This window comes from Corella eumyota, chromosome 1 (genome assembly GCF_963082875.1).
Source record: "Corella eumyota chromosome 1, kaCorEumy4.1, whole genome shotgun sequence".
Classification (NCBI taxonomy): domain Eukaryota; kingdom Metazoa; phylum Chordata; class Ascidiacea; order Phlebobranchia; family Corellidae; genus Corella; species Corella eumyota.
In genome coordinates, this window is record NC_137490.1 from 5,989,585 (window position 1) to 6,014,553 (window position 24,969).

The window sequence follows — 24,969 nt, forward strand, 5'->3', positions numbered from 1 at the left end:
AAATTTTAATTTATTTTTGAGTTACTAATATTATGATATACAATAGACTAAGATTCAAAAAATAAATAACAATCTTTAAATTTTATTAAATAAACACCTATTAATTAGTAATTAGTAAAAAAAATTAAAATTTTAATTCATTTTCGAGTTACTAATATTATGATATACGAAAGGCCAAGATTGAAAAAATAAATAACAATTTTTAAATTTTATTAAATAAATACCTATTAATTAGTAATTAGCAATAAAAATTAAAATTTTAATTTATTTTTGAGTTACTAATATTATGATATACAATTGACTAAGATTCAAAAAATAAATAACAATCTTTAAATTTTATTAAATAAACACCTATTAATTAGTAATTAGTAAAAAAAATTAAAATTTTAATTCATTTTTGAGTTACTAATATTATAATATACAAATGGCCAACATTTAAAAAATAAATAACAATCTTTAAATTTTATTAAATAAACACCTATTAATTAGTAATTAGTAAAAAAAATTAAAATTTTAATTCATTTTTGAGTTACTAATATTATGATATACAAATGGCCAAGATTTAAAAAATAAATAACAATCTTTAAATTTTATTAAATAAACACCTTTTAATTAGTAATTAAAGATAAAAATTAAAATTTTAATTCATTTTTGAGTTACCAATATCATGATATACAATTGACCAAAATTTAAAAAAGTAATAACAATCTTTAATTTTTAATCAATAAACATCTATTAATTATTAATTAGTGATAAAAATTAAAATTTTAATTCATTTTTGAGTTACTAATTTCATGATATACAAAAGGCCAAGATTGAAAAAATAAATAACAATTTTTAAATTTTATTAAATAAATACCTATTAATTAGTAATTAGCAATAAAAATTAAAATTTTAATTTATTTTTGAGTTACTAATATTATGATATACAATAGACTAAGATTTAAAAAATAAATAACAATCTTTAAATTTTAATAAATAAACACCTTTTAATTAGTAATTAAAGATAAAAATTAAAATTTTAATTCATTTTTGAGTTACCAATATCATGATATACAAATGACCAATATTTAAAAAATAAATAACAATCTTTAAATTTTATTAAATTAACACCTATTAACTAGTAATTATAGTAATAAAAATTTTATTCATTTTTAAGTTACCAATATTATGATATACAAATGGCCAAGATTTAAAAAATAAATAACAATTTTTAAATTTTATTAAATAAACACCTATTAATTAGTAAAAAAAATTAAAATTTTAATTCATTTTTGAGTTACTAATATTATGATATACAATTGACCAAGATTTAAAAAAGTAATAACACTCTTTAAATTTTAATTAATAAACATCTATTAATTATTAATTAGTAATAAAAATAAAATTTTAATTCATTTTTGAGTTACTAGTATCATGATATACAAATGGCCAAGATTGAAAAAATAAATAACAATTTTTAAATTTTATTAAATAAACACCTATTAATTAGTAATTAGCAATAAAAATAAAAATTTTAATTCATTTTTGAGTTACCAATATCATGATATACAAATGGCCGAGATTTAAAAAATAAATAACAAGCTTTAAATTTTATTAAATAAACACCTTTTAATTAGTAATTAGTGATAAAAATAAAAATTTTAATTCATTTTTGAGTTACCAATATCATGATATACAAATGGCCAATATTTAAAAAATAAATAACAAACTTTAAATTTTAATAAATAAACACCTATTAATTAGTAATTAGTGATAATTAAATGTTGTAAATAGGAGAATGAAAACACAACCTGATAATAAACAACATACTAAAATTTCAAAACTGTAAATGTTCACAAACAAAAGTTATGTTAACTCAAAATTTACAGCTTATAAGACACTGGAAAAGATTAATAAAAATAATAATAATAACAGTAACAGTAACAGTAACAGTAATAGTAATAGTAATAATAATAATAATAATAATAATAATAATAATAATAATAATAATAATAATAATGACAATAACAATATGTTTCGAAATCTAATATTTCGAACCATAATGATAACATTGACAATAACAATATGTTTTGAAATCAAAGATTTAAAACAATAATGAAATTTTTTGCGCTCTAAGCTGGATTCGAACTCAGGGAGATCGATCGAAAGTCGAAGGTAATAACATTCAAGCTATGAGAGTGGATGGTTAAGCGTTACATTATTGCAACTACATAATTTTTTCAAAAAAAATTAAAACCAAAAAAAAGTTTTTTTTATAATTAACAATAATATTAAGCTTAACGGTTATAGTTTTTAATTCTGTTTCAATAAAATTAAAACGATAAAAGTGTCAATAATGCGATTAAAATACGTTAATATCATATTTCCAACCCTTTTTGTCACTCAAATGAAAATATAATTGATTACAAAGCCATATGACATAACCTAACTTAATAATATACAACTAAAAATTAGCTCAAACTTTTGATAAAAATCAAAACAAAATATTTTTTGAAAATATTAATATTTATAAAAGTTATGACACTTTTATTACAAATTGATAAAATCAAACCTTAAATATTATAATTTATCATACGTGCATTGGCCTAAATAACATTTACGATGAAAGAATTTGCGAAAATTTTTAGTAGAAAAAAATTTCAGCTAATTTTTATTTTGGAGTTAATAAGGTCACGTGATATTTTTGGCCAATGATATTGCATACAAATTTAAAAAAAAGTAAAAAATTTTAAATTAAAAAATAATTGCTCTGTTAGAACTGCATAGGTCCAATTAACGTCTTTACGAAATATGTTTTAAAAATATTATAATTTATATAAGGTATGACACTTTTATTAAAAATTTATGAAATCTCAAAACCTAAAGTATTATAATTTATTAGACGAGCATTGTCCTAACTAACATTCAACATAAAACATTTCTTAAAATTTTTTAGTAAAACAAAAGTTTAGGCTAATTTTTATTTTGGGTTTAACTAAGTCATGTGATATTTTTGACCAATGAATTATATTGCATACACATTTTTTTATATAAAAAAATTTTAATTTCAAAAAATTTTAATTTTAAAAGTAATTGTTCTGTTAAAACTGCACAGGTCCAATTAACATGTTTACAAAATGTTTTTTTTTTAAATATTAATATTCAAAAAAGTTATGACACTTTTACTAAAAATTTATGAAATCTTAAAACCTAAAATATTATATTTTATTTATTTATTTTTTTTTATTTTGGTTTTTCGCGCATTATTAAAAGTAAATAATAAATACGATATACAATTAATATTACAACAATGCGACGGGAAAAAATGACAAAATCAATTTAATGATTTAAATTTAGATGCGCCTTATTAGATGCGCCTTGGCCTAACTAACATTTAAGATAAAACATTTCGCAAAAATTTTCAGTACAACAAAAGTTTAAGCTAATTGTTATTTTGGGTTTAATTGGGTAACGTGCTATTTTTAGCCAATGATATTGCATACAAATTAAAAAAAAATAATAATTGTTCTGTAAGAACCGCACTGGTCCAATTAACGTGTTTACAAATTTTTTTTCGAAAATATTAATATTCATAAAAGTTATGACATTAAAGATTTCAAACCCCAATAATATTGATAATAAACCATACGTTTCGAAATCTAAGATTTCAAACTATAACAATTCGTTTATAATTTTAGTGAAATGTTGCAGTTTGAATAGTAAACTGAATAGTCACAGCCACGTGATGTGGATAGGCATTTATAAAAATCTGATGACGTCACGGCCAGGTGACGTGGATAGGCATTGATGAGGTAGTAAATATCAGTCATAAAAAAAACTGTAACTTTTGCATTATTGATTTTTTTTTACTAATTTTATTATTTTGATTGTTAGTTTGGACGTTTTGGTTATAAAAAATAAATAAAATAATATTTTAAAAACGTGTCATTTTTTGTAAAGAGTCGTAACTTTCTTGTTTGTTGATATTTGTTAAAAATTACCCAATAAAAAGTTCGTTAGTGTAATGTGATTGAAATAAGAAAGGTTAATTTTGATTTTAAATTTTTCTTGTATGTTTGGTAATCATAAAGATGTAAGTTTGATAATAATAAAGTTGAGCAAATACAATCAAATACGTTTTTGAGAAAAAAATAACCCTAAAATATTGTATATTCGGTATTTTTAAGGCAAGGCGGTTGGGTAATTGCATCAGAAATTTGTGCTCTGAGTTTAAACAAATGTAGTTTTATTTTTAAATTTTGTACATACATTTCCTTTAAATATAAACATCTTTTTAATGTGACAATATGATATATACCAGTATAAACAACAACTATATAATTGCAAGTAAATATGTTAGATTTACTTTTTAGCAAAATTACAGCTTTGTAACTTTAGGAATTCATATTTCATTTGAGAGGCCACAGCTTCAGTTTATCCAAATCATTTTAAATCACGTACTTGTAAAAAAGATTTTAATATTAAAAGAGCGTGACTTTAAATAAAAGTTTCCTTTTTAAATTACGATATGAAATTTTTTTTATCAAAACAGTTTTTTTAAACAAAGTAAGCAATTTTATGCACTCATTTCTAGTTAACTTTAAACAAGCTGTCTTTACATCTTACTTAATTTAAACCGTATCATGATCTTATGTAAGTACGGTTTTTACAATTATACTGTACTTTATTAAGTAGCATTTTATATCTTTATCATTTAAATTCCACTTGTGCAAATTTATACTCATTTACATTTAATGTAAACATAAACTTTAAAACTGGTTACTTAAATAACTTAACAACCAAAACAAATGCGCCTTGATGTTGCCTAAAACAACTTGGTCGAAAACCGTTTCGCGAGGCGCTTTATACTATTGTGCTTTCAGTGGTTTTCAGAAAACCTAGAAGTCTATACTCGCTTAAGATAAGAAATTCAAATGGTATCAAAATATTTTTGTGGGGAAAAAATATCAAAATAGCTTTGTGGAGCTTACTATTAAACAAAGATAATAAATATATTTTATACTTATTGGTTTGCTTTGCCTACCCGTAACAACCTTTATGCTATAATAACCTGATAAGACGTTGTCATTTTCTTCTAGTTAGTCAAACAATAACTTTATCTTATTTACCAGGCATCGAAACTACTATAACTTGTTTACCCATTGCCAATCAATTAGTTGTATCACTTTTATTCGTAAATGCATCAAGCACTCACACCATAATATAAACGAACAGAAAGTAAGGTAACGTGACGAAATAAATATAATACGCGATCGAAAAATAAAATAACAACAACAATTCTCGAACCACGTGATCGTCGCTTAGCGACTCGTTTCACCATGTCGTCATCTAAGTTGTGACGTCACAATAAGAAAACGGAAAACGATATTTCGGCTAGACTACAATAAGTTTCGAAAATTCACAAGGAATAAGTGTCACACAATGTTCTATATTACCAGTATTAAGTTTAACGTTCAAAATATAAAGTTAAGTAATCCATAAAAAAACAGATGTTTTTTGTTTTGTTAACAAACGTTTTTTTTTAAAAAAAGCAGAAACGAAATAGAAAATAATTTAGATGTCGAAAGGCAATTTTTAATTAAAAAAAAATTTTAAAGATGAAAAACTTTAAAACGGTGTCGCAAACGTAAAACTACACAACCAACGACGCTAAAAATAAAAACTAAATATGCTGCAAATCACACGAAAAAACACTACAAAAACATTGGCAAAAACTAAACAAAAAATAAAATAGCAATAATATTTTACTAAAATAATAACTTAATAGCACCGTGTGTGTTAAAATAAAAAAATTTAAAAATTATAAGATGTTTGACGAATTAAGAATAAGGATCTGATACAGTTGTAAAAACAAGAAATAATGTTTTTTTTAGAAATAATAACAAACACTTTGCATAATAAACATTTACGTATAGTAAAACGCGGTGTTATTAAGGGCAAATTTTAACGAGGTAGGGGCAAACGGAAGAGAAAAATTTTATAATTTTAAAATATTATTTATCCAGATTTTATAGTTAAGATTAAATGGAAATTGTGACATGCGGCAAGAAATATTAAAAAAAATTCAGAAATCGTTAGTTTTTTTAGACTTAACTTAAATGTTACGTCATAGGTTAAAATTTTTTTTCGCAAAAAATATGCTGCACTACAAAATATTTGTCTAAATCACATCCACCCATTATCGACTCAAAATAACTTGTAAATGACGTCATCACATGACAGCTACGTCACGAAAAGTTACGTCAAACTTCGGTGCCCGAGTCGTCGTTGTTTGGTTTCAAGTTATTTACAATTTGGATGTCCAAGTTTTTTCTTCGACTGTGCTTGAGAAGGGGTTTAGATGATGACGTCATAGCAGAATTTTTATTGTTTTGTTTTGAACTCGATTTAAGTAACGGAGTTTCGCAAAGATTGACGTTCGAAACTCGCACACAACTTTGCTGGTTTTTCTCAAGGCCACCAGCTTTAGAATTTTTACCGGGTAGACCAACAACCTTCGATTCCAAATATTTTTTATCATTCCAGTAATCGTCGTCACCAGCTTCCAGCGCTGCTGTTTTACGACCAACCATCTCGAAATCCTTCTCCTTGCGCATGCGCCGTCGTCGTCTGCGCACAAAACAGCACATACAAAATGCCGCAAGCAGAACGACAACAAACACGCCTGCCAATATGGCAGCAATGGCCGCAGTGCCAATCTCCGCCCCAAGTTGGCTTTGATCTATGTTAATTCCAACCATGTTTGTTCCGTTTTGATGACCGTCTCCCTCACGCCACCCAGCGTTTACTGCGTTATCGTTAGCAAGGTGCCCATACCGTTCACTTCTGCGCTTTCGTTTGCTGGCTGGGTCGGCTAAACCGAATATTGCCGATCGCTTCACTCTCGGTAAGAAATCGTTAGAACCGATCACATATAAAACCTGTAAGAAAATGAAATACATAAAAAATTTAAATTTAAAACACTCCTTTTGTATATCTTTTATTAAAGTATTAAATAGTAAATAAGAAATGTCAAAAATTCTTACCTGCAAATACCATTGATGGCCTGCTTCTACTTTATAAAGAGCATCGACTGTAATAAGAAATCCGTCGACCCCAGTTATCTCAGACATGGCAGCAAATTCTGGTCGGTCGGAAGCAAAATAGGCCTCGAACGGAACGTCATGAAAATAACGATCCTCCGCGTCCCGATTCGATCGGTCCTATGACGTAATAACATGCTAGTTATTAACGATATAAAAAAATAGAAAAATAAATCTTATTTTTTAAATATTGTTATGACCAAACAAGAAATTGTTTTTAAAAACTTAAAAAATGAATTACCAGCAATAAGAATCTATGTTGTAGTTTTTTGCTGGGTTCGATACAACCGTATTGAGGACCATTGCCGTAGATAGAACCAGTCGGGTCAAAATAAGGAATATTTCCATCTCTACCAGTACACAAATATACTTTTTCAAGCTGTAGACGGTAAGCACTTTTTAAGTCTTGATCAGGCGTCCACAACACTCTTCCAAATATGGTTTGACCTAAATAGATTTATATAGAATGTTTTCGTTACACGATAAAAATTTTAACGCAAAATTAAAATAAATGACATAATCAAAATTTTCCTGTTTTTAATATTGTTCATGTGCATGTATAATGAATTAAGTTATGTTATATCATTGGAACTTACCTTTTGTAAAAGACCCTTTATAATCGTAATCACTTGCTGGTAGTTCGTAATTTTTTGGATTTTTCATAAAAACGTTTTCATTATTACATAATTGAAATTCAGTTTGCAAAGTGTATTCTACAGGAATCGGCCGGTTCGTTTGTTGGAACATTATAGGCAGCGAAAATCTAAAATCAAGATAATAAATTCAAGAAATTTTCAAGCACAACCTTTTTCTGGCGTTTTTTTGAACGACATTGTTTAATTTATTTTAAATTTAGCCGTAATGTTACTTTAATGTTAGTTACAGTAACTTGACGACACAATATATCAATCGCAAGTTAAAAAATAACTTACTTTTCTGGGGAATATGCAGTACATGGTATAGTTCTTCCAACTGGGGTCACTTCATATTGCTGAGTAGGCGATACAGTACATGGCAAGAGTTCGACTGTATATTCACCACTGTAATCTTTCCTGCTGTATGTACTTACTGCTCTCCAAAACTGGTAGGGAGAATCGTAGGTTCGTTCTGACCGAATATTCGTGAGTTCGAATCCTATGCTCATACCCTCGGGTGCTTCAACGCGAGATTTCTAAAACAAAATGTAATTTTTTATAAAAAAAATTTTAAAATTATAATATTTTTTTGAATTTTGAGAACTAATAATTTTGTTTTTAATAAACTGAAAGAACAATTAAAAAACAAAATTAACCTTTCCAGGTAAAGTCCTGTGACTTGAAACAAACAATCCACGGAATTTCGCTTGAGTTTTAAACTCGATCACCAATTTTCCATCATCTTGAATTTTTATTCTTAACACTTGAAGTCGACCAGTCAAAGCACCATCAGTTTGAATTCCTATAACATAAAAAACAATATTTAATATATAATCAATACTTTACGAAATCACATGAAAAACCAACAAGTTAATAGTCATAAAATAGCTTTTGAATGCTGAAACGTATAAATAGATGTTTACGTACCGGCTTTCCACAAAACGTTGCTGTATCGAAACGAGAATTCCATTTCAGTGTGATGGTCCAGTGCCCCCCAACCACGTGGTGCTGTGACGTAGACGTAGGAAACGTAAAGTGGCACTGTTACGGTTACTTGCGATTCTGCCGCGTCACGAAGCTAGAAAATTAGGTTATTTGTTAATAAAAATATATGACAAAAAAATAATAACGGCACTGACATTTACAAAAGCCTACAAAGTTTATTATACACATAGTTACAAAGAGGCTTTACCTGAAAATCGGGGTGCACTTTTCCATTGCAATAGTCGATAAGTTCATCCATATGGTAATAAGCATCAAACTGCCAGACACAACTTTTTAAGTTTAGATATTTGTACAAATCAATCGTTTTTGCCTCTCTCACGTTAGGGTCAAATTGATAAGGTTTATCGAAACCAGGACCTAATGATATGGTGGAGTAATCGGTCTTTCCAATAAAACCCAAATCTAAAAAAAATACATTTACATTTGGTTGCGGTCAAATCATATTCAGTTTGGTAAATTTTAAATAATTTTTATATATAGTCTTAGTTACATAACTTACCCATGCCTTGATCGGATAATATATTAGTCAAGACGTCATTTGGTGACGTAGTCGACGTATTAACTTCTTCTGCATACATTAGATTCGAACAAACGTGTTGTTGGCGGTCGACAGAACGCGAAAGCAAAAGTTTAAGATTGTTAAAGGGCATTGTGGATATTAAGGGAAGTCTTCCATCCTGATGAGGGATTTTAACCTAAACAAATAAGATATTGTAAAATGTCTTATTATTTAAAAGGATTTGCAAATTCCCAATATTAATACCAAATTAACCACTTAAATCACATAAGACAGACTAAAACGACCATACTACGTCACTTACCGATATGTGAATTGTGTTTGGCCTCTCTTCCGCCGCTGGTGGAATATACCTCAAGTTCGCGATAAAACTTTGAGCCTGGAAGTTTCTTTGCGATCCTGACACTATGGGGTTGTGGCACATGCCACTGTCGGTTGCAATTGTTGCCACGTTACTTTTTAGTGGCGTGCCACCTGACTGGGTCACCATGTCAACGGCTTGTGCAATACAACGTACGTTAAATCTAAATTTAACAAAACATTTTTAAACAAAATCAAATAACAGTTTGTAAATGTGCACGTTGTAAAATTAAGTGTTCTGTTGTAAATTTAAACTGTATGCTGTAATTTAACATTAAATAAAACAATAAAAATTTAACATAAACACACCTTCTTCCGAAATATATGCTGTCCAATACTTTCGTATTAACTGATGTAAATGGAGTGGTGTCAGTGACTGCTTCGAAAGGTGGAACTCCTTGGTTCTCATCTGATGGCATTGCAACCTTTAAATCAAATGGAATTTTTTTTATTTAATTAGACATTATTAATTTTTGTTCATTTCATAAAAAATGTTGTTATTTATCAAATATAAAATAAATAAAAATTTACCTCCCAGCTGAACTTGATGGCAGATGAATTGATCGCTGCTTCTTCGCACAAATTTCTTGTTTCCAAATAGTGGGGATATTTTGGATCACAAGGGGTCACGCAAATAAGGGGATAACCGGGTGATGGGTTACGTTCTAATGCCGAACCAACGTCATCGTAGTCAAGCAAAGAAACCTAAAAAATTAAACTGTTATTCATGTTTCGTAAACACTTTAAAAAAATATATATAAAAACAAGTCAAACAAAAAAATTTCAATAATAAAAATCGTCCTTAAAAATATAAATATGAAAGATGTTATAGGAAGGTTTTTGACTAACCACAATATAGGAAGGCTATATTAGAATTATAAAGAAAGGTTTTTGACTTACCACAATAGGTGTTGAAGGTAAAACCAGACTTCCCGACGCGTCTTTATCCAATATAGTTACAGTAGTTTGAAATTTAGATCCCAGTTCAGCGTTGACCAAATTATGAGATCCTAAAACTATAAGAAACGTCTCATGCCATTCTGTGTCCTCGTTTGATAAAATGTTGACCTGTACATATAAAAAATAATTATTATATGTTTGGAAATATAGCTTAATTTATTTTAAAAGAAAATTAATATGGTGATAAATATAACAAAAGAATAAAAATGAAAAATTAGCTCTTAAAAAAAGTTATCTTAAAGGTCAAATTATGTACGAACCTGAAAAGTAACTGAAGTTTGGTTTGGTTGAAATCTGAGCAATCTACTTTTTGGTTCGTAATCCGAACCAGATTTTGCTGAACCGTCTCTTGTGCTACAACGAACCTAAACAGAAACAACATGCATAAATTTACAAGTATCTGCATATCAGTTTGTATTTGTTTCTGATTTATTATTAAGTATCCACAATTTACAAACAGGCTTTTAATGAACATTTTTATTTTTTGTCAAATTCTTTAAAATTATTTTAGCTTTTCTCACTTTGCTTATTTCGCTGACGTCACCAGTTCGTAAAATAGTCACAGTTAGTTGTCTCGAACCTTCTGCGGATGTAGGTTCACGAATGGAATAATCAATACTTTCAAATTCTAAGGTCGGAGCTGTTATACAAAAAAATTAATTAATATTTTTAGCACAACGTTTTTAAATAAATTTATGATTGAATATTCATAAGAAAGAATCATTAAAAAATTTAGTTAAATTTTAGACTTACCATCTTCATTGTTGGTTACAGTAACTTGAACTTCGTTGACCTCCCCTACTCTTGCCCCGTACCACTCGTCACCAACGGCGCTACTGAGTCGGACGACAAAGTTTTCATTTGATTCGTAAATTTCGTCGTCGATCAAAGTAACATTGCAATACTTCAGCTAAAAGTAAAAAAAAGTTTTTTTAAATCGAACAATTATAAAAGTTACAAAAACTAAAATACCTTGAAAAAAAACTTTTTTAATCACTCCTATAAAAAAGGAAAAAATAGACGAAAACTGTAAGCAACTAATTTTTTAAATATGTTATCAACTTACTCTTTGTCCTGGTTTAAAATTTATCCTCGACATTTCGGTCAAAGGTCGCTCCGTGAAATCGTTATCGACAGACGCCGTTTTCTGACGTGTATAACAAATCACCGAAGCGCGACCAGTGACGTCACCAACTCTTTGAACCGCTAAACTCACGTGACCAGCATTTTCTTCCACGCTCACTAAAGACTTTGTAAACTCAAACTTAGGAACTAAAACAAAAAGTAAAAAGTCACCAAAAAAGTAGGAGAAGGCATAAAATTCAGAAAAGAAAAAAGAAAACTTAAGTTAAAAGGGTCAAAACGACAAAAGCACCCAAATATTTTAATGCTAGGATACATTTTAACACAATCATAACAAATCTACATTATTTTTTTTTGAACATTTTAAGGCTACTTTTTACTAACCATCATCTAAAGTGTCGTTGATAACTACTGTTGCCTCGTGCGGGTCAACTAACTTGGCTCTCTGTACAGAGTTGAGGTAAACGATAAAAGTCTCATTTCCTTCGACTTTGGATGACTGAGAGTCGTCCAAGATTGTCAGAGAACAAATCTGTTAATAAGAGGTTAATATAACAATCAAATTCCGCAAAATGAATAGGTAAAAGCAAATGAAATAATTCAGTCTTTAAGCCTATACACAGGGAGTTCTATCCAAATAATACCAAGTTTACTTTTGAAAAAAATTATAGTACTAAGCAATTTAGCCACTAAAATGTTAAATTGCCAACCGCAAAATAAGTTTTAAGGAATTTATTCAAATAAACATACTTTAGCTGTTTCTTCATGTCGAAAAGTTATCTTTGTCGAAGTCGCCACAAAATCCTCACCGGCCACTGCTGAGATCGGGTCGCTCTGCTTCGTTGAACACCACACGTCAGTGTCACGTGACAAATCAGGGCCGTTTCGGTGAACCTGTAAAATTAGTGGAGTCATTTAAAATAAAGTTAGTCGAAACAAAATCTTGGTGAAATATGTTTTGTAAACTTGGTTTGTCAGCTGCTTAAACGAGACCTCAAATGTTTACCAAACATCACTTTAAAGTCAAAACCACTACATTAAAAAACCATTAGACCATCATAAACATGGTTTTCAAAAGGCTACCAAATTTCTTAGGTTACAAGTATTGTTTACAATAAAAACTTCTTACCGGTATATCGACTGTTCCAGCGTTTTCCGAAAACACAAACTTGCTTTCTGTGAGAAAAACGGTCGGGGCGTCATTAGGTCCAGTTATGGTCACCGTCGCCTGCGGGGGAACACAAAAGATTGTTAAACAACCACGTCACAAAGCTTAATGGGTCACGTGGTCAGATCAAACGGCGGGTGGTCTTAAGTTATTCGGTTGAAATTTTCATCAATCATGTTTAGTTTCGCTAATCAAAACTCGCAGAAATTTTGTATCGGTTTTGGCTAATGGTTTTTGAATAGCGGTTAAAATAAAATTCCTAGTGCAGTTTGAGTACTTAAATGAGATGTTGTATTTTGGCTTATTTAAATTGTTTGAGTTAAATATATAAAAATATGGGTCAAGAATCACATATTTTGAAGCAATCTTTTTCTTAACTTTGTATAAATTTAAAATACTATTAAAAAATTTAAAAACAACGTGCTATTTATTTGGTATAAAAGTTATTGTAACCTCAACATTTGCTTTAAATAAATGTTTCAAACTTACCTCCGAGAATTTTCCGATCTTCGATCCCTCCGAAGAGTCAACGATGATCACTTTAAACTCCTCCGCATCCTCATACGCACTATCATCTATGATTCTGACGTCACACGATTGCGTAGTAACACCTGTGACGTAACAGAAAATTACATTAAAAAAATTTATCCTCAAAATTTTCGTCCAAAATATGTTTTTTTTTAAATAACAAGTTTTCTAAAAAAATTATAGAATTTTCAAAAAACAAACCTGGTTCGAATGTTACTATACTTTCCCCAGAATGGCGCCCTCTACTTTTAAAATCCGAACCGGATTCAATTCGACCATGGACCGATCCTGTAGCTGTGTGAGATTCGGTGTAACACGTAACCGTAATCGCTTTTTCAACATCACCTATTACAATTATTTGAATTAAAATCAGTTTTTATTTTTTTAAACGAATTAAATATATCAAAGTTTAATAAATATGCTTGGTAGGGCCCAAAGAAAGATTATTTATATCTTCTCTGCTCCTCATGCAATTATAATTTTATAACATATTATTACTTAATTTTATTTACATCTTCCAACTCTTCTTAAAAATTTATTCAAAATAATGTTAAACTTGAATATATATGGATATACAAAATCTAGTTTAATCATACTAACCAGTTCGTTTAATAGGAATAAACACAAAGGTATCTCTTTCTTCTACTGTATATTGTGTTTCTATGAACTGAACTGTTGGCATGTCGTTCTTATCGTCAATGTAAACTGTTGTTCTTGTAATGTTACCTATAAAAGAGCAATTAAAAGCAATGTAAGTTAGTGCCTATTATTTTAATTCAGAAAAACTAAAAGTAATGTAAGCTTCGTACTTGTTAATAAACATTTAGTTTTTAATCTCTTCTTTTAATTTAAAAAAATATTATCGTTAAATCACTTTAATCAAGGCTAAGAAAGTCTAAATACTACTATAATGTACTTTTATTAATTTAAAAATACATAGTTATGTCAATTACCCAGCAAAGCATATGTTGGTAGTGTAAGTTCCACCATAAAACTTTCAATACCCTCGTACAATTTGTCGTCGTTTATTTGAATCGTGCAAGTTTTCTCAATCTCGTGTTCATCGAATTGTACCTGGGGATAAACAAAACAAATAACTTAATATATGATTTCCATGTTTTGAATTAACATTCTGTATCCTGAGTTGGGGGTACTTTGTATTTCTTAGTAAGCGACTCATATAAATAATAAATTGCCGGTAAAAAATATTTACTTGTCCGGCATGGTCAGTGTAGTCTTGATTTCCTAAATTCATACCACTATTACCACCAGCGTTAGACGAGGTAGCTGACATTGACTCAGTTCGGCAAAGTACGATAGCGTATTGGTTCAAATTTCCGCGGCGAACCACGTTGATATCTACCGTACCAGCTTCTTCGTTGACCTTATGTAAAAAAATTTTAATTTTAAAGCCAAGTGTCAAATAAGATTTGAAGATCGAATTTGATTAACTGCAGAGCAAACGTCCAATATAGTTTAATCATAGGCAACACGAAGTTAGGGATTTGCACGCAAATAAATTGCCCAACTATAGGCCTAACAAAATATGCGTTAAGTCAAAAACTGACGTTACAAATTAATGACTGGGCTTAAATACTGATATATCAAAACTAGGCTAGCTCCCAGCCTAGTCTTAAAGTCCAAGTTGGCTTAAAAGATTATCTTGGCATATAAAACCATTGGTCAGCTGAGAAACTGGTATAAACAGCTGTGGTAAAGAATATAAAAAAAAAAGATTTGGACCACCCAAATTTTACCCAAATGATTTCATCTGAATTTATTTTGTGGCGCATAAGTAATCTCAAATAAAAAAAATATTATATAGTTGAGTTGTCGTAAATGTAGTTTTTAAACCAAATATTTATTTTCTGACTCACCAGATTTTGAACAAAACAAATCCATTTTAAACATCTAACAGTAAGCGAAAATTAAAAATGTGTTTATATAATTTTTTTATAAGTTTGATGGATAAAATTATTTCACACTTTTTACACAATCAAGTATGTTTAAGCCACCAACAAATATTATATATTTAAGTTTTAAGCTTGTTTATCCTGACCTTAAGTTACTAGTTGACAATACTTTACGTTTGTGGACCCATACAATAATAAAATCTCATATATAAAACGTGGAATCAAAAATCGCTTTTCCCAAACGCATCATTAAACCATTAATTGCTGGGTTTAATTTGCAATAGTTGTTATTCGTAAAATATAAAAAAAAAAATACCGTGTAGTTTGTTTTGTCGAAAGATATTACGCTCCATCGGATGTTGAAAGTGTTTCCGGTAACAACGTTTGGAAGAGAATCACGAACCGTGAACATGAACGAGTCACGTGTCACCTCGCTTGTGACGTTATTCAACACGTAACGAATCACGCCGAGATTAATGTCAGCTAAAAAAATAAAAAAAAGTTATAATTTCATGCTAATTTTACTGTGACATTTTTATTAATTTTTAAGTATATTACCTTGTGTAAATGTCTGGATTGCTGTCCCCGCGTTCAGGTTCGATTCCAGGCGACCGTGTCTTGGTAATGACGTCACGCTGTAAATGATCATATCTGATGTCGTGTCTGGATCCTCCGTGAGAAGCGAACGCTTCGTGATGACATTCATGGCCTATAATCACGTGATGAAAAATAATAAAAATTCACCTAGTTTTATTTCTGATATTAGTGTAGGTTGTTAGACATAGAAAAGTGGATAATTGAGGACATACTTTATAATAGATATCACAGCTACATCAACATTAAAATGACATAGATACTCTTATTATGTGAATTAAATTTGTTCCGGATAAAGGTGACGTTTTGTTTCCTATTTTTTAAATCACTTAAACTTTGAGGTCAAGACGATATTGAATTAAATGAATTTCTTACAGCCTTAGGCCTAACTACCGGCAGATTATAGCAAACTGACATAAAGGAATAAAAAAAATACAAAGGCAAAGATTTATATTGTACAAGTTTCAAAATAAGAGCTAATTTTAAAAATTTAAGGTGAATATTTGATTGTTACCTTATCGTCCATATATTCAAGATGGTTCAGACCAAGGTTTGTAATAATTCTTGGTGTGCCATCATCAACTGGCACAACTTGGATTGTAAAAATCTAAACATTTAAAATAATAGAATTATTAATACACTACTCTTTGATAAATAAAGTCATTAGAATAAGCTTAATCCAAATTAAACACAGAGTAATTTGGAACATAAACTGAAATAATGTTTTATATTCACCTGAGCTGCTGTGGTTGGTGTAATATTTTCTTCTTCTGAAATTAAAAACTCGTTGTTGGTGCCATCTGATACAGTGAAGGTAAAACTAAATGAATAACACAGATGTTAATTTTTCATAGGCATTTTAAACAAAAACACTTACTTCATCTGAATAACACAGTGTAAAAATAAATGTAAATTAAAATATTTAATGACTGGGCATTATAAAATTTGGTCAAATTTTTAGTATACATTCCTAATTTGCCTATGTAACTCTGCGAGCCGTATTTAAACCTATATCAACAAATCATAAAAGAGACTTGGTGACATAAACAAAAACTTACAGATCTGTCAACGAATTTGTTCCATCATGATTGTAACTTATTTTTCCTTCATAAATATCATTCATAGTAAATGACGTCACTGGTACGTGACGTTTGCCTGTTGCCGTACGCTCAACAGTGCCATGCTGTGGCGATTCTACGATCCTGAATGCAATGTGATCAGCCTAAAAAGTTTAAATAGGAAATTTAAATTTTAGTCATTTTAATACAATTTTAAATATATGTATCTTGTTTAGTTTAAAATAAGAAACTCGACAATGAAATTAAATTTGCCTGGTTTACATTCCACTATAAACAAAGTTAAACAGTCACCTACAATTCAATATTCTTTGTAATGTTGCCAAAAAAAAAGATAATATATATCTTAAATGGCATGTAGCGCACTTTTACAGTTTCATGGTTATTTTAAAACATAAACATCCAAAAAGGAAATATTAGCATTTTTGGTATGAAGTATCTTTGAAGTAGGCTAATGCATATGATTGCGCAAATTAACCCTTTTACTTGTCAAAGTGTTGTTGGTAACTAGCAAATTCTTTGTTAAAGCGGGCGATTAATTACATTAGTTCAAACACAGTTATTTACTCAAAGTCAATTAGGCCTTGATCGTTAATAGCAAAGTGTGTACTTAGTAAAATAAAAGACTGCTACATTTGTACTTTCGTAAAAACATTGGACTTAAAACTCTAATTTAAAAAAAACGAAAATGGCAAAGTACAACAACTATTACAACCCTTTATTTTACGTAACTAGAACAATTTTAAGCAATTTGGCAAAAATTGTAGGCAAAAGTTTGACACTCAATCATGGGTCAAGTATTCTAAATTGATAACGTAATCTATGTAACTTTGAAAATGTACAGTCCACTTAACCAAATACCGAATGGGCCAGATATCTGTTAGGCAATATTAAGTTAACCCTGGTATACTCCTACTAGGCTTACAATAAACGAATAGCAGTTATCCCACTTTAAATTCGGTTTCGGGGATTAATTTTAAAACAACTTTGCTAGGTTAAAGCCAAGGGGATATAAAAGGCATTAATAACAACACTGCAGGTATCTTTGGGTAAATCCTTTGTTTAACTTAGGACGGCAGTCTGTTAACTTAACATAAACCCAAAATTGTTTTAGCAAGAAATTTAGATATACATTTTTTGGAAAACAAATTTAAATTTAAAAAATTAAATATTGGACCACCTAGATTTTTGGTAGTTGATAGCAGAATAGAAACGGTTTATAAACCATGCGGCATTATTCCTATGTTCAAAAACAACATTATATTCAACATTCTGTCATAATAAAGTTTACTTACACGAGATTAATCGAACAATACATGTCCAAAGGCAAGTCAATAACCTAGCCAGACTTCAAGACGGCTTAACGCACAAAAAACATTCAATTATGGCCAAAAATAGGTCAACGTTTTTATTTAAGTAACATATTTAACTCTTAGCGGCCTTCAGTATACTAATGTTTTGTTGTTAACATAAATTTGAGCGCAAAATTTCTTATCATAAATTTTGTTTGAATGAAGCCGTGGGTTGTTACGAATGTGAGGATAAAACTAAAAACGACTTACGCTGGTGTCCTTGTCAGTAGCTTTCAATTCAAATTCGGTGATGGTTTTTCTTACTCCCTCCTGGACCCTAATTCCCTTGTTCTCCAAAACTGGTAGAGAATTGTCAACTGGTAACACCGTGATGTAGAACGTTTGAATAATCTGCAACAAAAAATAAAAATTAAATTTTCAAATTGGGAAGCTTATAATTACTTACAAAAACACGCTTTTTAGAAATTGCTGTAGCCCAAATAACAAACTTCTTTATAATGTTTAAAGCACATGAACTGAAATGACAGTGCTGTTCAAATTACATTAAATTACTAGCAAAATAAATTTGGTCGTGTTATTTTAACAAAATTGGGCAATTTCTAGTCTGCTAGATTTTACTTGTTTACACAGACACAATTTTACGCTGTAAATTTATTACAGACCGGACCTTATAAGACACTTCGCGTTTACTAGCAAAAAAAAACTACCAATAACATCACAATAAAAAAAACTTACATAACGCATTGTTTATAAACTATACTTTAATTTTTATTTAATTGAAGAATATACCTTTTGTATAAATTTTTATTAAAAATAGATATGTTTCAAGTACATATCTGTAATATGATGCGTTTTTTAGTCAACCTTAGCCTACCCAAAGAATATTAACAAAATGACATTTTGATCTAGCTAAAAAGAATTTTAAAACTTTTTTACAAAATTAAAAAAAAAAATAAAATAAAAAAAAAATCATTTTAAAAAACTTACCAGTAATATAAAAAAATGTTTTGGTGACAACAAATGCATAGTTTCTGCTGATTAAAAAATAAATAACCGTAACTTATATTCCAAACGTTTGCCAATAGGTAAACGTTATGTTATGGCCTTTCTTGTGATGACGTCATGCCCTGCTAAGCAACACGTCAATCAAATGACGTCACAAAATGCCAGGGCGCCTAAGACGACGTGCGTTGCCGTATAACAAGAAAGCAAAAAACCTAAAGCTACACCTTAACCTGGATTTTAAATATAAAATTAATTAGCTTTTAAGTATTCTGCTGATTTTTTGGCTATTTCGTATAAATAAACCCATTTCCATAATCGGTGAAATTTCTAAAGGACGTCGCCGACTATGCATACAAAACGCAATCATATGTAATCGCTAGAAAATAGGTTAAAATAATACCAAAATTAAAGGGTAAACATGGAAACAAAAAACGACTGCCGGTACTGAAAATCCGACAAATTAAACAAAAATTGCAAGCGCTTTGATCGCAGTAGGTAAAACCGTAAAATCAAACAATACTGATAAAACATTTTACCGAAAATTTAATGCCTGTTTTCAAATCTGTCACAAATCTGTCACAAACTAGGTTACACCTGTACTGTGTTTGCACTGTTTTACTTGGTTTAGCTTTATAGCTGTAAAATTAATCGATCCTAGCTACCAAGATAAAATCTGTGCAACTTTAAAACGTATTCCTTTAACAAACAGCAAGGCTATCGACTTGTTTTACCGATTTTTACATTTATTTTTAAAGTTCTTTTCACTATCTTACTATCAAAAGCAGTTCAACAAATGGCCTAGGTCCAAGGCTGCCAATCAAACTTTATCTTATTGGCCTGATTGTATCCATATGGTTATATCGCGAGTTAACGCGACAAAACGCAGGAGACCACACTAAATACATGACATTTGGCCGGTATTGTGGCGCGGTGAACGCAGTATAGTATGTGTGTGGTTTTAAAACTTGCAGACAACGCGTTGTTTAGTTTTAAGGGCGCATAGGCGATAAAAATAGCGCGAAATTTATCAAGAAAGAGGCATATTATATGTGAATTAAATTGGTAATATAGCAGTGCTTTTGCAATGTCAGTATGCCTTATTTAATATTATCCCTTAATTTTGTTTTCTATTTTAAAATTTTACATTTGAAGGTACTAAATTAAATAGTTTTAGCCTACCCAAACTGACAATTGACGCCTATATATTTTGGTTTTAAATTGAAAATCGGATCACACGTACTTAAGCTCTAAGCGAGGTCAAACCTCAATCAAAACAGTCGAAAGTTAGAGCAAGGTTACTTCCAAATTAGTCGACAAGCAAGCGAAAATATTCAAGAACTTAACAATTAATCACATTTAAAACTAAGTAATATAGTATCAATTGCACTAAAGCAGACCTTAAATGTAATTACCTACATACTTGATCTACATACTTCACTTAATTTGGTCTTAACATTTTGTTAACCCTTCTAAACAGTCGATATATCAAAGTTTAAAGTTATTTAATCTACCGCAATACTCAAATAACGTATTATTTAATTTTTCTTTTTAAAATAAAATATTGCTGACGTACTTTTACGTTTTTAAATGCTTTAATTTAAGCAAATTTACAAAGTAGGTCATTATAATCACATCTAATCCTATAATTGGGTCTTAAATAAAATGCATGGCCGACTATTCCAGGCTAATTTGGGTTAGGTAGCAGATAACAATTGTGCATCATTTTTTATCAAACGAAACGAAAACGGATAGCAATACCTCGATAAATATAAAACCTACTGAAAAACTGATTCTACCATTACCTATTATTTCTAACACCTGTTTTCCAAAATGAGCAAAAATAACAAAAACATAGACGGGAAACCGATACACGAAAAAGTTTCGAATTAAATAACCTTGCTTGTCTTACTGAAATTTTTGTGGGTGCCTACTATAAAAACGATAAACAATGATCTTGACAATAGTATCCCCTAGGACGGTTAACTTTCTTAACTTATAGATATAACACTTTTATAAAGGAAACCACATATCTACACAAGTGGTTAAATAAGTACCGGTCGAAAGTAGATTTTTAAACACACCCAACTTGAGATACACGAGCCCAGAGTTTAAAGCACCATTGGCCAGCACTCGAGCGTATATATGACATAGTGCCTGGCCTTACTTAAACATGCCTAAAACGGGTTTTGGGCAAAAAAAATAAATAAAATTGTTTTCTGCACCAACCTAAAAAACTGTAAGTTGTAATGCCAAAAATACCAATTTAAGCCGTTTTTGTTGACTTAATATACGACATCTGACTAAAACTACCAAATTAACGCTTTACTTTTTTTCAAACCCACACCCAAAACATTTTTTAACCTTGCCACTTCAAAATAAAATGACTACAAACACACGACAAGTGGCGTTAAAACATCACGTCAAGTTTATACGCACGCAATGCTTTGAAACTCGCACGAACTTACTGACTGTTCTGACTCGATCTCAATTTAAAGCCAAACAAAATATATATCTACAAATTAGATCATAATTTATATATGCTTTAAATTCGAACAGTTATATTAAAAATCTTTTAAAATAATCTAAGCATATATTTATTTAAACGTAATAACTCTACGTCTGGCTAACATAACAGTTTTATAGCAAAATGTCTGTTTCTAACAAAATAAATGACAAACTGCCCTTTTAAAACATAACTTGGCCCACAAATTACATTCTCGGTGCCGCAAATTAGATAGCGATCCCAAAACAAACATTTGCTTTCTTTATTCTGTTATTTTACGTGGTTTTCCGGAGTACAATAGTTGTCGACTACCACAACTAACAGGCTAATAATGGTTAGGCCGCCAAATGATTGGCTAGTGGTCTAAGTCAACATCGTCTCGTACAATACATTTTATAGGTTAGCAAACTTAACATTCCAAAACTGTGAACCTGATTATATTTTTAAAACAGTTTTCAGGAAAAATTTGTCCATCTATGCTTTCTGAAACTTTCAATACAGCTAGTCTTAATAATTTTTTTAATAGATATAAATTAGCGTATAAAGCACACGGCTTATTGCTTTGCTGGGTATTTAATAAAAGGCCCGGAAACTAGCGTCGCCTTCGCCGAAAAAAATCGTCTGACTCCCGTCGAAAATAACAGCGAAGTAAATTAAATTCATTAAAACTGTCGCAAACTGAATTTTACTCCGTCATCCAGAAGTTTAACCTGCTTTTAAAAAAACGATATTTGACAAATAATTTTTATTGAAATTCGTCTACCTGAACATAATTTTTGCGGAAACTAATAAGTTTAATTTGTTAACTATAATATAAAATCCACTAACCCATACAAAAATGAGATGTAACTATTTATAACACACCCCTCTACTTTATCAACAGGTTAGTATATAATACAACGCATTTCTTATCCTTATATCAAAATAAGAATACATTTCAAATTAAACAATAAATAATATTCTATATTTTACTTACTGACTGTTAACCATAAACATGTTGTGCTGCGTTATAATGATGGTCGCACGCCAAAGTAATTTTAAAAGTGGCGTAACAAAAAAGGGGTTTTCGGTTCGTTCAGGTTCGAGTCTCCATTTTTTTTTGATTTCAATTTACACGACAATTTTATTATTACCTAGCTTAATAGGTTTTAGGTTTGATACATGGACTGTTTATTGTCAAATTAACAAAGGCATAAATCAAGTTAATTTTTAAACAAAGCTTATGTCTAAAAATGTTGCTAATCCGATTTTTATCTTTCAAAGTCGAAAATCGAGTAAATTAAAACTGGAGTCAAGTTGAAATTGGACACCTTAAATATCTATTGGCTTTAATGGGCCATTGTTACCTGACAAGAACCCTTTGTTCGCAGGTATTCATGCAAAACGACGCGTCTTGAGTGTCAAAAGACGACTATATCGTCGTTTATGGATTCTCAAAAATGTTTATTTTTGTAATAAAAAAATAATAAAATGACTTATTAATATGTAACGTTGCGTAGCTAAAGAATAAATTGTTAATTTGAAAAACTATAAATGTGAATTAATGCCCACAATTATTTTTACCATGTACAAGTACAAACTTTTTTAGCTCAAAACTTTTGCGTGTTTTTGAATAAAAAACTAGTAACATTAAATAGAGAACTCACCGAATTGGTTTCGTCCGTAAGTGAGAACGTAAACTCGTCTTCCGTCCGCTCGGTGTCACTAGTGTGCACATATTGAACTGTCCCGGATATGAGGTCATCCTGGGTGAACCCGGAAATTGAAAAACCTGAGAAAAAACGAAGTTATTACATAATTAAACAATATCCTTAAAAACAAAAAATATTCTAAAATTTAATTTATTTGTTTTTACCAGGTTGATCGGTGAATTCCAATCTTCCAAGTTTCGGTGGAACTGTGATGTCATAATGAATTCTTCCAGACTCGTCGGTTGCAGACAACTGCCGTGTTGTTATCTTTTTATGACCCCCCTCTTTAATTTCAAGGCCTACAGAAAAAAGGAAGAAAAAAATTACATTTTCACAAAAAAAAATCAGCTCAAAATTATATAACAGAAAATTGGCACAACTGAATTTAAAAAATAAAAAAATTACCTTCGTTAGTAATAATTCTTGGAGGTACGTTGTCATCGTTGACCCGAATATTGAATCTAAGATCGACCATGCCACCAATGACGTCAAACATGAAAAATACGTCACCGCCCCCTTGCGCCACCGGGTGGACATATCTGATATACCCTAGCAACATAAAAGTAACAAAAATTAAACTCTATTTTTTTTCAAAAAATGCAAGAAAATTATTTTTTTAAAATAGTGGCATTATTTTTCACAAACCGTTATCAATTTCGTCTTGAGTAAATTCGTTTTCTCCTTCTGCTGTTAGATTGATAATTCCATCTTCATTTGCATATTGAAGTTGGCCTACATTTGGATCTCTGGTGACGACGTAAGAAGCCACGTGATCGGACATAGTCGAGCGCACAAGCAGTTGCTCAGATGTGATAATTGTAGAAGAACCTTTAAGAAAAAAATTGTAAAATAATTTTAAACTTTAATAATAAAAATTGAAATTCATACACAAATTGTTAATTTTTTTCGTTTTATTTTACCCATAATTTTTTATTAATTTTAACTTTTATTCCAGGAATTTTTTCCTTTTTTACAAAATAATTTTTATTTTTTTATTTAAATTTTGTTTACCTTTTTCCACTGTGATTCCAGTGTTCACCTCAACCTCATAATCGTAATCATCCCCTCCCATTAACTCATCCCTGTCTAGTTCATCTTCTTCCATTAGTTCCTCGTAGACTGGAGGAGTAAGATGACGAAGAACAACATCTTCCGGATCAGGTTCAACCTAAAAAAGACTTTGTGTAAATTTTTTTAATTTGTCATTTTTTAAATTTTTAATTTAGTTAACATCCCAAATATAAAAAAAAAAAATTCCCCAAAATTACATCAAATTCCAATTCTCCCTTTTTGTTGTGAGACCCGTCACTCAAAGTAAAACCAAGCGTGTCACGTCGCCCCCTAGTGGGTATAATGTCAACTTCTTCGTCTATTTGAGTTTCATAACAGATTTTATGATCCAGAACATCTTGGTAGGTGAAAGTTGCTCCGACTCTTAGCTCAGTTTCTTGTTTGGATTTCATTCCCATCCCTGGTCCCATATTTCCTACAATATTAAAATAATTTGAGTATTTCTTTATGTATCTACATTGC

At 29.9% G+C, this 24,969-nt stretch overlaps 1 protein-coding gene across 3 annotated transcripts in view; it reads right to left on the reverse strand.

Annotated features, from left to right (window-relative positions):
• Window positions 1-5,161: 5,161 nt before the first annotated feature.
• The window catches only part of LOC145763531 (extracellular matrix organizing protein FRAS1-like), a 54,843-nt gene continuing 35,035 nt past the window's right edge, over window positions 5,162-24,969 (reverse strand). For all 3 annotated transcript variants that reach the window (XM_082574993.1, XM_082574992.1, XM_082574991.1), the window contains 37 exons: window positions 24,705-24,922; window positions 24,448-24,604; window positions 24,082-24,264; window positions 23,842-23,985; window positions 23,601-23,735; window positions 23,392-23,516; window positions 18,487-18,627; window positions 16,907-17,070; window positions 16,584-16,668; window positions 16,363-16,455; window positions 15,813-15,963; window positions 15,571-15,737; window positions 14,555-14,725; window positions 14,295-14,415; window positions 13,942-14,067; window positions 13,543-13,686; window positions 13,303-13,424; window positions 12,775-12,873; window positions 12,396-12,539; window positions 12,030-12,177; window positions 11,629-11,834; window positions 11,316-11,472; window positions 11,084-11,202; window positions 10,823-10,927; window positions 10,503-10,670; window positions 10,134-10,307; window positions 9,912-10,027; window positions 9,547-9,766; window positions 9,225-9,420; window positions 8,913-9,127; window positions 8,648-8,798; window positions 8,377-8,522; window positions 8,018-8,256; window positions 7,682-7,848; window positions 7,327-7,532; window positions 7,029-7,205; window positions 5,162-6,923 (listed from right to left, as the gene is read on the reverse strand). In XM_082574993.1, the coding sequence (XP_082431119.1) occupies window positions 6,246-6,923; window positions 7,029-7,205; window positions 7,327-7,532; window positions 7,682-7,848; window positions 8,018-8,256; window positions 8,377-8,522; window positions 8,648-8,798; window positions 8,913-9,127; window positions 9,225-9,420; window positions 9,547-9,766; window positions 9,912-10,027; window positions 10,134-10,307; window positions 10,503-10,670; window positions 10,823-10,927; window positions 11,084-11,202; window positions 11,316-11,472; window positions 11,629-11,834; window positions 12,030-12,177; window positions 12,396-12,539; window positions 12,775-12,873; window positions 13,303-13,424; window positions 13,543-13,686; window positions 13,942-14,067; window positions 14,295-14,415; window positions 14,555-14,725; window positions 15,571-15,737; window positions 15,813-15,963; window positions 16,363-16,455; window positions 16,584-16,668; window positions 16,907-17,070; window positions 18,487-18,627; window positions 23,392-23,516; window positions 23,601-23,735; window positions 23,842-23,985; window positions 24,082-24,264; window positions 24,448-24,604; window positions 24,705-24,922 (6,278 nt within the window). In that variant the 3' untranslated portion in view covers window positions 5,162-6,245. The remainder of the gene's footprint in view (window positions 6,924-7,028; window positions 7,206-7,326; window positions 7,533-7,681; window positions 7,849-8,017; window positions 8,257-8,376; window positions 8,523-8,647; window positions 8,799-8,912; window positions 9,128-9,224; window positions 9,421-9,546; window positions 9,767-9,911; window positions 10,028-10,133; window positions 10,308-10,502; window positions 10,671-10,822; window positions 10,928-11,083; window positions 11,203-11,315; window positions 11,473-11,628; window positions 11,835-12,029; window positions 12,178-12,395; window positions 12,540-12,774; window positions 12,874-13,302; window positions 13,425-13,542; window positions 13,687-13,941; window positions 14,068-14,294; window positions 14,416-14,554; window positions 14,726-15,570; window positions 15,738-15,812; window positions 15,964-16,362; window positions 16,456-16,583; window positions 16,669-16,906; window positions 17,071-18,486; window positions 18,628-23,391; window positions 23,517-23,600; window positions 23,736-23,841; window positions 23,986-24,081; window positions 24,265-24,447; window positions 24,605-24,704; window positions 24,923-24,969) is intronic.